General features: G+C 34.1%; 1 protein-coding gene across 6 annotated transcripts in view; it reads left to right on the top strand.

The window, feature by feature from the left end:
- SLC30A9 (solute carrier family 30 member 9) overlaps window positions 1–14,223 on the top strand; it is a 75,658-nt gene extending 61,435 nt beyond the window's left edge. For all 6 annotated transcript variants that reach the window (XM_059065844.2, XM_067036150.1, XM_067036152.1 and 3 more), the window contains 3 exons: window positions 3,419–3,548; window positions 5,388–5,501; window positions 12,748–14,223. In XM_059065844.2, coding sequence (XP_058921827.1) covers window positions 3,419–3,548; window positions 5,388–5,501; window positions 12,748–12,792 — 289 coding nt within the window. In that variant the 3' untranslated portion in view covers window positions 12,793–14,223. The remainder of the gene's footprint in view (window positions 1–3,418; window positions 3,549–5,387; window positions 5,502–12,747) is intronic.
- The last annotated feature ends 3,449 nt before the right edge of the window (window positions 14,224–17,672 follow it).

The raw sequence follows: 17,672 nt of genomic DNA, 5'->3' as shown, positions 1-17,672 counted from the left end.
AATGAGTATGTGAGTAGTAGATTTATATTCTAAGCTCTATATGTTTACTCTAAAGAAGTAGTTACCTACCAGATTCAAGATTTGAAGTTGAGCATTTGTAGAATCAATATTAGGCTTAATAACTTAACGTGAGATACTCCATATTAATAGCCTTCCCTTGTGATATCTTTGTCTGATTTTGTTATCAAGGTAATACTGACCTTGTAGAATGAATTGGGAAATGTTTCCTCCTCTTCTGTTTTTTTAGAAGAGTTTATAAAGAATTGTTATTATTTCTTCTTTAAATGTTTGGTAGAATTCAGCAGTGATGCCATCTGGGCATGGGCTTTTCTGCATGGTTAGTTTTTTGATTACTCATTCTATCTCTTGTTATTAGTTTATTCAGATTATCTATTTCTTCTTGTGTCAGTTTCAGTAGTTTGTGTCTTTCTAGAAATTTGTCCATTACTTCTAAGTTATCTAATTTGTTGGTGTACAGCTGTTCCTAGTATTCCTTTGTAATCCTTTTTTTTCCTTTAGGTTTGGTACTAATGTCTCCTCTTTCATTTCTGATTCTGGTAATTTGAGTGTTCTTTCTTTTTTCTCTTGGTCAGTGCAGCTAAAGATTTGTCAATTTTCTTGGTCTTTTCAGAGAACTAGCTTTTGGTTTAATTGATTTTCTTTTTCTCTTCTTTGTTTCATGAGTTCCTGCTCTAATGTATTATTTCCTTCCTTCTGCTTGCTTTAGGTTTAGTTTGCTCTTTTTCCAGTGTCTTAAGATGGTAGGTTAAGTTTTTTATTTGATATCCATCTTCTTTTTTAATACAGGCTTTTACATTTATAAACATCCTTCTAAGCCCTGCTTTCACTGCATCCTATAAATTTTAGTATGTTGTGTCTTCATTTTCATTCACTTCAAAATATTTTCTTTTTTTTTAACATCTTTATTGGAGTCTAATTGCTTTACAATGGTGTGTTAATTTCTGCTTTACAACAAAGTGAATCAGTTATACATATACATATGTTCCCATATCTCTTCCCTCTTGTATCTCCCTCCCACCCTCCCTATCCCACCCCTCTAGGAGGTCACAAAAATATTTTCTAATTTCACTTTAGATTTCTTCTTTGGCCATTGGTTAATTAGGGGTGTGTTGTTTAATTCCACATATTTGTGAGTTTCTCAAATGTCTTTGTTACTTCTTATTTCATTCCATTGTGGTTGCCAAACATTCTTTTTATTATTTCTGTCATTTTAAATTTACTGAGGTTTGTTTTATGGCCTAGCATATGATCTATTTTGGATAATGTTCCATGTGTACTTGAGAATAATGTATATTCTTCTGTTGTATGGAGCATTGCGTCTGTTAGATTTTATAGTGCTCACGTTTTCTAGTTCCCTGTTGATCTTCTTGCCTAGTTGTTCTATCCATTATAGAAAGTAGGATGTTAAAGCCTCCTGCTGTTATTGTTGAATTGCCTATTTCTCCTTTAATTTCTATCAGTTTTTGCTTCGTGTATTTTGGTACCCATTTGCTAGGTATATGTGTGTTTATAATTTTGCATATATTATTTATAATTTAAGTCTAAAAAAAGAACTGTAAATGGAAAGACTCACTGTGACAAATATGAAATTTTCTGGAATAGTGATGATCTGTAGATTAAATTGTTGGAAAAAATAAATGTTAGTATTCCAGAAAGTTCATACAGTTTTTAAATCAGTGTATTAGTTTTCTATATTGCTCTGTGACAAATTACCCCAAAACTTTGTGATTTAAAACAACATTTATTACCTCGCAGCCTCTGTGGGTCAGGAATCTGGCCACGGTTTACTTAGGTTTCTACCTTAGGGTTTCTCATAGACTGCAATCAAGGTGTGGCTGGGACTATAGTCATCTCCTGGGGAAGGATCAGCTTCTAAGGTTTCTCATGTAATTATCAACAGGATTTAGTTCCTTGCCATGTGGGACTGTCCAACATGGTAGCTTGCTTAATCAAAGTATGCAGATTGAGAAGACAATAGATATTGAGTGTAAACATGATAAAAGTCACAGGTTCGTCATCTAATCTTGGAAATGACATCTCATCATTTTGCCATGTTCTGTTGGTTAGGAGCAAATCGCTAAGTCTAGCCCACAGTTGAAGGAGAAAGGATTGCACAAGGGCCTAAGCACAGGAGGGGGTCGGGGGCAGTCATTGGGAACCATGATAGAAGCTGACTATCACAGTTTTCTGTTTGCAGTTAGTTATGTGTAAGAACATAAGGAAGAAGTATATCAGAACATTTTTTTTAACTGGTAATTAAGTATTAGTCAAATCATGAGTATTTTAAATCTTTTGTTAAGACTGAGTTAGATATGCTTTTTTTTAATGAATAAATTATATAACCTCTTACCAATCTGGACAAGTTCTATTTCAATCTGGGCATACATAACTTTATAAAATCATAAATTCTTATTTTCATCTATACTTCTTTATTCATATAGATAAAGAATTTTAGATTCAATATTTAGTAACTTGCTTAAGATCTCTCAGAAATTAGAGTCAGATGTTTTAAGAGTACTTGGAGTCTCACTTAGGCTTGTTTTCCCGATAGGCTATATCTATGTCCTCAGAATTTAGAATGTTTATAATTTTCTTATGTATCCTCTAAAGAAAAGATACTATAATGATTACTCTAGAAACAAAGGAATTGCTCAGTAGTTTTCTGGAGAAAATTGATTCCTGAGGATTAGGGCAGGAGGTATGGAAAAGCAATTATGCTTGAGTGTCTGCTTCCTTTTCTGGAAGGCAGAATGGTATAATGGAAAGACCACTAGGTTTGAGTATCTACAGATCTGGGGGTGAGTCCTGGCTCTCCTGTTGCCTAGATGAATTACCTTAGGCAGGTCACTTACGCCCCTCTGGGATTGTTTTATCTGTAAAGATGCCATCTTAATCTACTTCATGAATGTCATTGATTAAATGCCTGCTGTGTAATTGGTAGCATATTAAACATTTTATATATGTTGGTTCATTATTCCCCACATCAGTCCCATTAGGTAGTTATTATTAACCTCATGCTAATGGAGTACTTCACAGAGTTGTATGAAGACTTTTAAAGAAGCTATTGAAAAAAGGAAAAAAGGATTATAAGATAAAATGACAACATTGTAGGAAAGCAATTTAGAGTTGATTTTTTAATCCACAAACTATGTAGTTCATATATATACAAATTACCATAAAATAGTATTTATTGTTTACACCTTCGTATGGCATTATGCAAAAAGAGCTAAATGAACATTTGTTTGGAAAATGGTAGGTGGTGCTTAATGGCGAACACTCTGAAAGCCATCTTAGTCCATTTGTCATCACTGGTAGTAAAAAACAAGAATTCTAGACTTTTTGCCATTAAAATGTATGTCTGTGTATATAAATTTGTATGTATTGTTATTGGTTGCAGGGCAATTCATGACGTTAAAGCCACAGATCTAGGATTAGGGAAAGTAAGATTTAAGGCAGAAGTAGATTTCGATGGACGAGTTGTTACGAGATCATATTTGGAAAAACAAGATTTTGACCAAATGCTACAAGTAAGTTAAAGTATTTATTGATTTCTTCTTATATAGCCAAGGGTTATAAAAATTACTTCCTAAGTAAATAAAATAAAACTTTTTCTTTTATAAGTCTTAAAAGTCACTTCAGGTTTCAGCTGGTTCAGAGGAGACAGTAGAAGAGGTAACTTATTATTAAAATGCTTGTTGTGTGCCAGGCATTTTATATATGTTACTTTATTTACTGTCAACAACCTGTGAAGTAAAGAAATAATATTTTCGTTTTTATGTATAGGCCAGTTGAGACAGAAAGATTAAGTAACTTGCCTAAAATTACAGAGCCATCATCTGGAATCAGATGTGAATTCAGATCTCTCTGACTCCAGAATCCATGCTTTTTTTATTGAGTACTTTAAAAGAAAATTTTTATAGGATAATATAATGAACAGAGCAGAGGCCACCACTTGCCTTTGTCGAATATTAACATTTTACTGTACTGTACTTGCTTAAGATCTTATAAAAAGAAAGAAATCATTACAAAAATATTACAGCCCTTGTTTCTCCTTATAGATCCCATTCTCTTTTCTCCATCCCCAGAACTCACAATTATCTTGAATTTAGTACCTGTCATTTCCCCTCAGTTTTTTATACTTTTCAACATATTTTTCTTAGCGTAATATGTAACATTTTAGATGTTTAAAAATTGGTATAAATTGTATCATATCATATGGTTTCCTCTATAATTTGCTAAACAGCATGTTTTTGAGATTCCTCCTCTGTGTTAATATATATACCTCTAATTAATTTACTTGCTATTTAATAGTCCATCTTACTAACTGCTTATCCAATCCCTACTCCATGGACAATTATATTGTTTCAAGTATTAAACTGTTGGAAACAGTGCCACAGTGGCATTCTTATACATGTTTCCTTGTTTGCATGTGCAAGAATTTCTTTAGGGCATTACAGAGCTAGATTTAAAGTATAGGTGGGCCGTTGGGTGAACATATCTTCAACTTCCTTAGATATTGGCAAATTGTCCTCCAAAGTGTGTCAGTTTAACTCCCACCATCATGTATCAAAGTTTCTTTTGCTTCACATTTTCTCTAGATTGTATTGACAGTTTTGAAATTTTTATCATTATGATAGATATGAAATAGTATCCTGTTGATTTAATTTATATTTCCCTGGTAGTAGTGAGGTTAATAAACATAGAAATTTATTGACCATTGGGATTTCCTGTACTTGATTCTTTGTTTGTTTAATTTCTGTTATTCTGACAGATTTATAAATGTTTTATTTTTAATATGCTGGATACTAATCCTTCATCAGTTGTGTATATGCAGATAACTTTCTAGTTTATAATTTATCATTCCACTTTGTTGTACAGAAGACTTAATGTAGTTTTTAATTTTATGTCAAATTTTTAATCTTTTTCTCTATGCTTTTTATTATCTTTCTTGAGGAACCCTTCTGTATCCCATTATCATAAAAATATTCTGTTTTTCTTCTAAAAATTTTAAGGTTTGTTATTTACCCTTAGGTTTTTGATCCACTTAGAATTACTTGTTTAATGGTCTGAGGTAGGGATTTAGTGCTTTTTTCCTATAAAAAAATAACTTCCCTAGCACTATTTATTGATTAGTCTGTTCTTTTCCCACTGATTTTGCAGTGCTACCTCTGTAGACTCTTGTACTCAGTTTTTTCTCAAATTGAGTTTTTTTTTGAAATATGTGGTCCATTGCCTATGGCTTGAAAGTTTTTCATTTTTCATTAAACTTAATGGTGTTGGTTATAATTTTTAAAAGAAATTATCAATGTACCACTGTGACTTTTTTAAGAATCTCTTTCATTTTTCTGCTATCGTTTTCTTTATAGGAAATTCAAGAAGTGAAGACTCCTGAAGAACTAGAGACCTTTATGCTTAAACATGGAGAAAATATTATTGATACTTTAGGAGCTGAAGTAGATAGACTTGAGAAGGAACTGAAAGTAAGATATATTCATAATAATAATATAATACAGTGTCAGCTACTTTTTGAGTACTTATCTGTGTCAGGCAGTATGCTAATTGCATCAGCTGTGTACTTTTATTTTCTCAGTAACCCCATGATGTATCAGTAGTTATGGGCGAGAAAATGATTGGGTTAGAGAAGTCGGTTCATATACTCAAGGTAGTATAGGACTTGGGATTTGAACCTTTGCTGTTCAATTTCAAATTCCATACTTTTAACCACTATTCTATACTGCTTGCTTAGTTTCTAAAATAATCAACTTTTTTTTCTTGTTCGTTTGTCTTTAAATAAGAAGAGTTTCTAACATTTCTAGAGAAAGGTAAAAGGGAATTTAGACTCTGTTCTAAAGTTAAAAAAGTGTGACCTTAAACATATACATACATTACTGCTTTAGCCCGTCTGACATTATTTTATATTTTCTGTTTGTTTCTGTTCAGTTGGAGATCATTACAACCTGTTGGTTTTTTACTGAAATATTACCTAACCAGACTGCCTTTAAAAAAGTGTCAGTGCTCTCAAATTGTCATTTATTGACATTTGAATTCTAATTGTTTGCAGTGAAGAAAACTTGTAAATGGTCTTTAACGTTTATAATTTGTTGAAGGCAGTGTATTTTCTTTAGCTGATGTTGATTTTTGTTTAGTTTTGTTAAAAATTGAAGAGAGGGGCTTCCCTGGTCGCACAGTGGTTGGGAGTCCGCCTGCCGATGCAGGGGACGCGGGTTCGTGCCCTGGTCCGGGAAGATCCCACATGCCGCAGAGCGGCTGGGCCCGTGAGCCATGGCCACTGAGCCTGCGTGTCCGGAGCCTGTGCTCCACAACGGGAGAGGCCACAACAGTGAGAGGCCCGCGTACCACCAAAAAAAAAAAAAAAATTGAAGAGAAAGACAAAAATTGAAGGGAAACATTTCTATCACTATTTTACTATCTTTTAGAATCTAGATATGTGATCAGATTAATAGAAGCACTTCAAAAAAGATGATTTTGTTAATGTTAATATTATTGTTCATGAGCTCATCCAGTCATGATTTTCAGAATTTCTAGATGAACAATTCTCAAATATTTTGATATTCGGATTCTTAAAAATTATTGAGGACTCAAAGAGGTTTTTTTTGGTTATATTTATTTATATTTACCAAATTATTAATTAAAATTAAGAAATTTTAAAATATTCATTTAGAAAACATAATGAACGTATTTCATGTCAATATAAATAACAGTTTGAAGGAAAGTAACTATAGTTTCCAAAATGAAATAAATAGGAGTGATATTGTTTTACATGTTTTACAAAAATCTAATACAGCTAGATTCCCATTTGTGCTTCTGCATTCAGTCTATTACCATACGTTATTTTGGTTGAAGAATATGAAGAAAAAGGAGGAGCCTTTTTAAGTATTCTTATAGTCTTTCTAGATACTTGTGATATTCTTTTAATATTACACCAAAACCTGACAACCGGTAACCTCTTAAAGCATAGTTGTGCTGTGAAATCTGAAACCATATCGATGAACTTTTCATATACTATTTGTGAAGTTAGGGGGCACAGTCCAGAAGACCACCTTCATTTCTAACGCCAGTTGCAAAGTTCAGGTGGTTCTTAAGACCACCCTCAGGTTTGATAATTCACTAGGAGGACCAACAGAACTCACTGGATGGTTTATTACAATGAAAGGATACAGATTAAAACTAGCCAGAGGAAGAGATGCGTAGGACAGATTTCCACACCTGGAGTTTCACTTGTCCTCTCCCCATGGAGTCATGGACGGTGTTATTTTCCTGACAGTGGTGTGTGACAGTTTGCTTGGAGTATTGCCAACCACAGAAGCTCAACCGAGCCTTGGTGTCCAGAAATGTTCTTGGGGCTCTGTAGTTGACTGCTTGAGTGGATGACCTTTCATGTCCAGCCCCTCTCAGGAAGAGCCGACACCTTTAGTTTCCACCCGCTTCTGGAGGTAGAGCAGATACTGTGTGGACAAAGATAAACAAAGACATAATTATCAGGCAGAATATTCCAAGGACCTAGAGATTACCTCCCAATAGCCAAGAGCAAAGAGCAAAGGCCAGCCCTCTCTTTGAGTATGATTAGCACTCTCCTATACACTATTATATTAAAATCTGTTGGTCTGTCTTTATACTCTGATTGAATCCTTTTTTTTTTTAACATCTTTATTGTCTGACTGAATCTTTTTAACCCATGCTTGATTCTTTAACATTATGAATTGGTCATTTGGAAAATACTGGCTCACTGAATTTATGCGCCATCATGCAAATGTTGATACATTTCTAAGTATTGGGAAGCTGTCAGGCTCATCGTGGTGGATATGAGTTTTTCAACATTCTAATTTTGACTTGAAAGCTTGCATTTTATTATTAGCAACAAATACGGTTGTTTTCCTTGAAGTAGTAGACTCATTTTGTTTATTTCTTAAGAAGATGCCTGCCAGATACCCAAATTTGAATAACCATAGTTTGTTAGTTATTCTTTCAAGTAAAAAGAGTGTTCAGATAAAAACCGTCTGATTGAGCTCATTCAAGCAATCACAGGGATGCTTTTCCTTGTGACAACATCAGACTTCAGCGTGAAGCACAACTTCCCATTTTGTCACCGAATATTTTTTTAGTGTATTCAAGGGTTGAGGTTTAATAAATCAGTACTTTTTACTACTTCATGAAGGACATTTTAAAGTGAAACTGGCTTAAAAAAAAAAAAAAAAAAACTGGGTGGCAGTAAAGGAACACAATGACTACCAGTAGGATTTGGTGCAAGTTGCCTTGAGTTGTGTGAAGGTGCCAGCAGTTTTATCCATGCCATCAGAGGAAATGTCAGCATAGTAAAAAAGACAAAAAACATCTTACTGTAATTATGAAAATAGTTTTGACCTCGGAGCTTCCCCCTGAAAATGTCTCAGTAACCCAGTAATCCTTGAAGCATGCTTTGAATACCATTGTTCTGAATAAAATGTGAGATGATTATCTTTTTGCAGGGTGATTGGAGAATGAATAAATGTTGCATTTCCATTCTATCTGTTTTTATTTCCCTGGCAAGGAAAATAATTGACTTTTAAAACTAACTATTTTGGCTTTACTCTTTAATAGAAACAGTGTCAGAAGCCTATTTAAGAATAATTAACAAGTTGGCCATTCTTAATTGTATTTACTCTTATCACAATCAGATATGCTTATTATTATTTTTTAAGCTAATTTTGTGCTTTAATTAGAAGCTATTAAATCATTAATAGACTGAATTATCTTGTGTTTTTGAATTATATAAGTCTTTCAAATCAAGAAGCCACATTTTGCCTACACTTTCAGGTGGAAACATCCCTAAGGTGGTAATAAGGTATAATTAATCTCAAGTGGAAAGAAAGTTCTTTATAGTTAGGGTACCAGACAAATAAGCTGATTTTCTTTTGAAAACAAAAACTTTGTACATTGGTATTTTCGCTCCTTTTTAGTATCTAAGCATAGTTGCCTTCTAAGTTTAAATTTTAATAATTATTACTTTGGAAGGTCACACTCAGTGATAAAATTCTGCAGCATTATAGCCATCTCTTTGAGTAAATGCCATTGACCTAAGTATTAGAACAGGTGATATTTTTGGCTTGAAGTCTGTAACTTACATAGTGCTATGTTAAGATGTTACAAATAATAGAGGCTAATTTATAAAGTCCCATATTATAATGTGAAATCCATCTTGTTCTTATTTTGAAATTGTTTGAATTGTTAACGTAGATTTTTGTTGTTGTTGTTCTACCTCTATATTCAATAAGTAGATAGACCCTTGTCCTATATCTCCATGAAGTTTTTTTGTTTGGGGGGAAATAAGTCTATAGGAAATTAATCAGTGGGAAGATGCCATAGCAAATTTCTAATAAATTCCAATTAAATGCTCTGCCCTTTACTATGTCTTTTGCATCTCTAATTATATCCTCCTATAGTATTTTCTTTACTTGAGTCTACAGCATTGTAAAATAAATTATGTAATTTGGTGTTTATCTCTGCATAATATGAGTGTTGGAAAAAAATCTGTGATGTGTAAAATATTCCAATTTGCATTGAACAGTGCCTGGGACATAATAGACCAATAAGTATTTGGTGAAAAAATGAATGAAAATTATAAGTTGGACACCAATTATTGATTTTCAGTTCTATTTAACAGTTATATATTCATGAATATATTAATGAATATATTAATTTCTACTATGCACATGATATCTTGTTATACACTAAACATTAAATTTTAAGAATATTAATCCTATTTCTTCTCTCATTCATTCAGCAAACACATTGTGTTTGTTTGCTTTGTAATGGACCACATACATTTTAGGAATTTGGTTAATTTTCTCTCTGAAAACTTGATTTTAAAAAGCAGAGTAAATTAACTTTTTAGTTTCTTTTTCTTAAGATCAGATTTTTATTAGTACACATTTGTTTTATAGTGCTTTTTAGATTGAATAATTTTAAACTTTCCATGAACAGCTAAATTTTTTCAATTCATATTGGGATGAGTAAGGGTTGACTGGAATGGGAAAATAAAATTCAATTTCATTTCTGTTTGAGGAAGTCTTTTTTATTCCATATTGAATTTAAGAAATTCTAGACAGAGGGAATACTTTAAGATAAAGAAAACATTGAGAACAAAAGTATCATCCACCACCCCCTTGTGGGGTCCCTGGTCACTCTTACCTTAGGACCCAAGAGAAAAGCACCCCTATGTACAGTTGACCAGGACTAGTTGTAAGAAAAATCCCAGTGCACGCCAAACAGAATGAGTGCTCTAGCTGGAGCTACACTCCAGTATTATACCAGGTTTTTGTCTTTATAATTAAATTCGTTTAATATGGATAATATGCAAATGTTCCTGGGATATTATTTTTTAAGCTAGGAATTATTAATCCTGACTGATTATTAGAATCACTTAGAAGAGCTTTTTTCCCCTTGTTGATTTATTTATACGGTTTTTATCAAATAATACACACAGTTTACAAAATCAGACAGAACTGAAAAGCTTATACAAAAGTGTCACCTGCCTCGCCTTCCTCAATCGTTCTACATTTTAGAGATAACCATTTTTAATACTTTTAGTATTTCTTTTATATTTACTGCCGTATTTCTACGTAAGAGTCTTACATTGCTCCTCCTGACTTATTTCCTCTTAGGTAGGTATAGATGTAGTTATTTTATAAGTCTCTTCTGTCCTACAGTCTCACAATATCATTATATTCACTTTATTAAACTTTTAATTCCCCCCCATTGTGTTAGATGTCCTTCCTTTATGTATCCATAGGGTAAAAATCCCCTGAAATCTTTACTTTGCTATGTAGTAGCAGACTATTAAAATCGCCTGACTTACCTGTATTTCCTCACTAGAGATAAGTTCATTCAAGGCAAGTGCTGTTTATTTCCTGTTCATTGTTGTATACTTCAGTGCTTGGTACAGTGTAGGCATATAATAAAGATATTTTTGGGGACTTCCCTGGTGGTCCATTGGCTAAGACTCTGCGCTCCCAATGCAGGGGGCCCAAGTTCGATCCCTGGTCAGGGAACTAGATCCCACATGCTGCAACTAAAGATTCCACATGTGGCAACACAGATCCCACGTGCTGCAAATAAGACCTGGAGCAGCCAAATAAAGAAATGTTTTTTAAAAAAATATGTTTTTCGTTGTCACTGAAATTCCTGAAGATTTTTCACAATCTGGCTTCCGCCTGTCTTTCCAACCTCATTGCTTTTTGCAGCTTCTGTGCTAACTATACCATACTGCTAGTGCATACTTTCCAGGCTCTCTTGACTTTGCTCATGCTATTTCTTTTGTCTAGTCCCTTTTCATCATCTATCTGGAAAATTCACCGAATTCAAACCTTGTTTAGATACGGTATCCTCCGTGAATTCTTTCTGGATCTCATGAGCAAAAGTGATAAATCTCATGTTTTTGTTTCCAGAGTTATTATTTAGTACATTAAAATAGTCAGGAGCCTTGGGGTCTGGAGTCAGGCCTGGAATCTGTCCTGGCTCCATCACTTACTAGCTGTGTGACTTTGGACAGGTTAGTTAATTTCTTTAACCTTCATTTTTCTCATATGTAAAATGGAAATAATTGAGTTATTATGAGGATTTTAAAACACACTTTCTGTGAAGCCCCTTACTTATTATTAGCATAGTACTTGACACAAGAGTAACTGCTCAATATATGTTAACTTGTTATTATTATTAGCTATAATGGGTTTTTTTGGCTGTTCCAGGTCTTAGTTGCAGCAGGCAGCCTCCTTAATTGCGGCTCACGGGTTCCTTAGTTGTGGCATGCAAACTCTTACTTGCATTGCAGCATGCGTGTGGGATCTAGTTCCCTGACCAGGGATCGAACCCAGGCCCCCTGCAGTGGGAGCGTGTAGTCTTAACTACTGGACCATCAGGGAAGTCCCTATCAGCTATAATGCTTTTGCTCGTAGAGGTTATTCATACACTTTTCTCTCTGGCTAAACTGAGTCCCTCAGAGTAAGGAGCAGAGTCTTATTTAATAATCATAACTCTACTTTCTAGCACACTGCTTAGATCAAGACTATATGGGAAAAAAAAAAGACTATATGGATTGTTACTAGAACATATAAAATAAGTTAATATCAATTTAGTCTTTCGATTATTATTATTGCTTTGCAGTGATTTTCACCACAAATGAGCATATTTCCAGTGCTTTGCAGTGCTTGGCACATACTAGATTCTTAATCCATTATTGTATTAATGAACAAAACTCAGGGAGGCTGGACTACTTACTATATATATATATATATATATATATATTTTTTTTTTTTTTTTTTTGCGGTACGCAGGCGTCTCACTGCACGGCCTCTCCCGTTGCGGAGCAGAGGTTCTGGATGCGCAGGCTCAGCAGCCATGGCTCACGGGCCCAGCCGCTCCGCGGCATGTGGGGTCCTCCCGGACCGGGGCACAAACCCGTGTCGCCTGCATTGGCAGGCGGACTCTCAACCACTGCGCCACCAGGGAAGCCCATATTATATATTTTATAGTGTATAATTGGTCTATTCATCTATTGATCTGATGTTTTTCCCTCTGTAAATATTTCTCTTGCTAGTATGCTACGATGAAATAGATTGACCAAATGTTTTCATTGGCTTTAGTGATCAGAAGGAATAAAAGGAAACAGAAAATTGTCTTTTGCTATTAATAATGTAGCGGTGATTTTTTTTTTTTTTTTTTCCCTTTCAGAAACGAAATCCTGAAGTTCGACATGTAGATCTGGAGATATTATAGACTTGATGGAATGAAGCACCTTGGAGGGAGCCTTGGAAACAAGTTTGCCAAGACTGCTTTCCCATACTGAAGGAGTCAATGCTATTCAGAAGCCATTTTTTTTTTTTTTTTTTTTTAAGATGGAGGAAATATTTATGTAAAGAGCAATTCAACAGTCCACAGAACTAAAACAACTTCTTACTTCTAAGAGACATATTACAAGTTGAATCAATTTGGAAATCATGTTTTTATGTTTCAGCAGGAAACATTTTGGTTACTTAAATTGTTCATAATTTCTCATTTTAGCCTGTCAGTGTGTATTGTACCTTGCAATCATGTTTCCTTTCTTCACATTGGTAAAAAATAAGCAGAATCTGTAAGATTATGATTTTTAATTTTGTTGCCAGTGAAGATTTCACTCCATCAAAACCTGTCAATCTTGAACATTCTGGCTAAATCTTTGTTTGCAGTTTTTAAAACAGTCACTCCATTTCAAAGTCTGTCTTTCCTCATAGAATGTAGAAATTATTTTAACGTACCTTGTGTTTTTTGCCCTGAGCACTAAGAGGAACACTTTCCTAACCTAGTTATCCATAAATGTTCATTCCACAAAGGGCTTTGATACTGAATTGAAGGAAGAGATTTCAGCACACTCTTTTAGGTCATGCTACTTGCCATTTTGTAAAATTTCTTTTCTCTTCTTTGCTTTTTTCCCTTATTTAGTTTAATTTTCCTAGTGGTAGGAAATGTAAAATAGCCCTAGATATGTTTCCATGGGCCAGTGTGATGACTGGTTTTTTGTTTTTGTTTTTTAACGGGCTTCAGTCCCATAATGTATATTTACTAGGAGATGATGCATTTATAAGCATTTTAACATTATGTAAAGTGGACTAGAAATATTTATAATTTCACAGAGAGGACAGCATTTTATTTTTAATTTATTTTAAAAGAGGCACTACTTGTGTAAATCTGAACTGTGGGATGGTTCTTGCTTTGAGAGATAGAGAAGTAAACCTCTTATGCGGAAACTTGTGGCCATGACTTTTGTATAATATCATAGACAGTAGTGTGTCTGTAACATGAGTTTCTTGCAGTTACAAATGGGCACTTAGCATAATGTATGATTATAACATTATGTGATAAGTAGCTTTCTAATGATCATAAGGTATCAAGATGAAAAAATATGCAATTCAGTAATTGAAAATCTAGTGCAAAACTACAGCTATGTCTCCATCAAAAGAATTCATATGCACTTTAAATTGTTCAGGTACCAGTGAGCATTGTCCATGTAAGAGTGGTAGCTGGGTGAATAATCTCTTTGCTGGATAAGTGAGTGCTTAAGGACCTAGGTCAGTGTCTAAAAACTTACTTAGATTGACGTTTATGAATTTTAGCAAGTTATAATCCTGGAAACAAAAAATAAACATTTGATTAAAGGGTTTGTAATAGTAATTTTTGGATTCAGAACTGTCATTTACTGGAAAATTGCGAAAATTTACATTGGTGTACACTTTTTACCACTACAAAACATTTTGTGTGCTGTACATTTTAAGTGAAATAACATTCCAATTTTATTTTTTAAGATATGAAATTGTTTTATACATATATATGTATATACACGCACACAATTCATTCTTATGGTTTCAAATTCTTCACTCCTTTTTTTTTTTTACTCCTACTTTTTAAAAAACTTTTTTATCCATTATAATTATACTTTCTGTGTCCCTCCTTCCCCTTTTCCCACCTGCCATTTTGTTTATTCCATGTCAGTGTGCCATGTGGGAAGGTACCAAATTATATCCAATTTCCTCCTAGTAAAATTACTCTAAAAATTTTCACATAGACAAAAATATTAACTCATTTAAGAAAAACCTCAAAAGCTGATGTGCAGTAGTTATTCCAAATGGTAGATTTTTTAAAGGACTCCCTGAAAGAGGCCAACTCCTGATATTTCTTTGGGTTTTCTAACCTTATTTTGATTGAAGTCATACCTATTCTTAAATAAAAATTGAAGGCTTATGTTTCTGTCCTTTCACTGCAGTTCTGTTCTGCACTGATACTTTAAAGTTTAAGTGAAGTTTGACATAAAGAAGTACAGCCTATCTAGGAATTTAATGTATGCCATCACTGGTCCCTTCCCCCCGCCCCCTTCCTTTTAACTACAGTCAGATTTGAATTTTGAAACCAGGGAATTTGGTCCCCTTTCTTTAAAAATAATATCTAGTTGTTCAGGTTTCTTATTTTTGTTTTTTTTCCAAATTAATACTTCTTACTTTATCTTACCCATATGCATAGTTTTTGAATATTTAAGCATATAAATCTTAATATTTTTAAGGAAAATAGCTTCTGTAGTAGAATAATTGCAAAAGTAATGTTGGACAGAGAAGAGGTCAGTCAAGGCCGTGACTCCTGTTTGTATTAAGCTGAAATCTGGAAACCAGCAAAGGTGAAGTATATTTGTTTTTGGCTCTGGCTGTAAGTAACAGGCCCCAAACTGGAAGCTGGCACATGTTTTAGACCATGGCAGCTGGGGGATGAGGGGTGGAGATCTCTTTTCAAGTGGACCATGTTGGTAGCCAGTAAGTAGTATTCAGTTCCAAAGAGCGAGATTACTTCCTGAACATAAACTGAGGAAACTGTAAGATAGAATCAGATTGGAAAATTTCCAGGTTTTTTGAAAAACAAAGTTAATATCTGCATACATCCTCCTACACACCAAATAACCCAGAACAACAAAAGGGCATTAGACTTGAATTTTGGGTATATGATTTTAGTGTTACCTTAATTATCCTGTACTTTGGATAATGGTTTTTGCTAAAATCATGCCATCTGAAGGAAGTGGCTTAAGTTTTAAATCTGATAACTTTGGGGTAGAATTCTAGGAACTACAGAAAATTGCACAGGCATTTGGAATTTATACTATTTTTCTTAGATTGCATTTGTCAAGCTTTGGCATTTCTTCTAAGTGTGATGACCCCCAATTTGCCAAACTGTCAGAAGTCAGTGAAGCAGAGTATTGAAGATAAAATGTTGATTCAAAGATTGTCCCCCCTAAATCCCTCATCCTGGTCTCTGAAATGGAAGTTTGGAAGGCATTTATATAGAAGATTGGTCTGGCAGCCTTTATATTTGCATTTAAGTTTACTAGCATACCTAATCTTGGTTTTATGGAAAAGAGAAAATTTTTGTTTCTATTACATTGTATTTCATCTGTCTGATTTTTATGGCAGGTTAAGATTTTCCTGGTCCATCATGGTGCATTTTTCCTTAATAAATGCTGTATGTAAATAAGAGTAGTTCACTTCTTAGTTTGGGATTTTCCCCGCTGATAAATGTTTGTTAAACATTTCTTTACCTCATGTGCTAACCTTTAAAAATCATGCCTTTGTTTTTGAACAGAATTTATTCCTTGAGTATGCTTGTTAGTTTGTGGGTGTACTCATTTTACAAAACCGAGATACAAAAACTCTTAATTGTTTTATGATCCACTTTAAGTATAGAGAGAACTATTATTAATATACCATTAGGATGTCATGTAGTTGGTAAAGTGCAAATTCAAAAAATTATATCCCTTAGTGACACATAGTATATATTACATTTTGACAAAATAAGATTATTTAAACATGTTAGTTGGATTATTTCTTTTGAGACTGTGTCGATATAGTATATTTAGAGGAAAAAATACAAAAATTAAAAATGCCAAAAGGTAGAACGTAGAGCCAGGCTGCAGTAGGATCCAGGTTGAATTCTATACTAATCCTGTAGGAATTGCAGCTGTGTGTTCTTTTTCACAAGAAACTAAACCAAAGTAATTATTCAAAGTAATTTGGTATTTTGAGAGGGCATATTTCCCACCCCAAAATAAAAATGTATTGAAAATAGAAGCACTGTAGTTTAGAATTTGTGTAGCAAAATACAGAATTGTGTCTGTGTCTCTGAGGGCTTGTAGAGGTTTTAAAATAGACTTAAAAGTTAAAAAAAAAATTGTATATAATAGCTATCAACAGGATAATTTGAACTGTTTATGCCAGGTACCATTTTATACGTACAAGCATTCCTCAGAAATACTGCAGGCTCGGTCCCAGACCACTGCAATAAAGCAAATATCAAAACAAAGCAAATCACACACATTTTTTGGTTTTCCAGTGCATATAAAAGTTATGTTTACACAATACTGTATGTAGTCTATTAAGTGTGTAATAGCATTATGCCTAAAAGCACAATGTACATACCTTAATTTAAAAGTACTTTATTGCTAAAAATGCTAACCATCATCTGGGCCTTTTGAGGGGCTTTTTGCTGATGGAGCATCTTGTCTCCATGTTGGTGGCTGTTGAAGGCTGGGGTCACTGCCAATTTCTTACGATAATGAAGTTTACCGCATCATGTGACTTCCTGTCGTGAACGGTTTCTCTGTAGTGTGCAATGCCATTGGATAGCGTTTTACCCACAGCAGAACTTTCAAAATTGGGGTCAATCCTCTCAAGCCCGGCCCTGCTTTATCAACTAAGTTTACATAGTATTATCAACCCTTTGTTGTCATTTCAATAATCTTCACAGCATTTTCACCAGGAGTCAATTCCATCTCGAGAAACCACTTTCTCTGCTCACTCATAAGCAACTTCTCATCTGTTAAAGTTTTACCATGAGACTGCAGCAATTCAGTCACACCTTTAGGCTCCACTTTGAATTCTAGTTTTCTTGCTGTTTCCACCACACCCGCAGTGACTGCCTCCACTGAAGTCTTGAATCCCTCGAAGTCATCTACGAGGGTTGAAATCAACTTCTTCCAAAGTGCTGTTAATATTGATAAGTTGTCTTCCCGTGAGCCACTAAAGTTCTTTTTTTTTCTTTATTTTTGGTTGCGTTGGGTCTTTGTTGCCGCACGTGGGTTTCTCTAG

The sequence above is a fragment of the Kogia breviceps genome, chromosome 6, assembly GCF_026419965.1.
Source record: "Kogia breviceps isolate mKogBre1 chromosome 6, mKogBre1 haplotype 1, whole genome shotgun sequence".
Classification (NCBI taxonomy): Eukaryota; Metazoa; Chordata; class Mammalia; order Artiodactyla; family Physeteridae; genus Kogia; species Kogia breviceps.
Note: the sequence above shows the minus strand (reverse complement) of the source record. Positions and strands in the feature narration are given on the sequence as shown.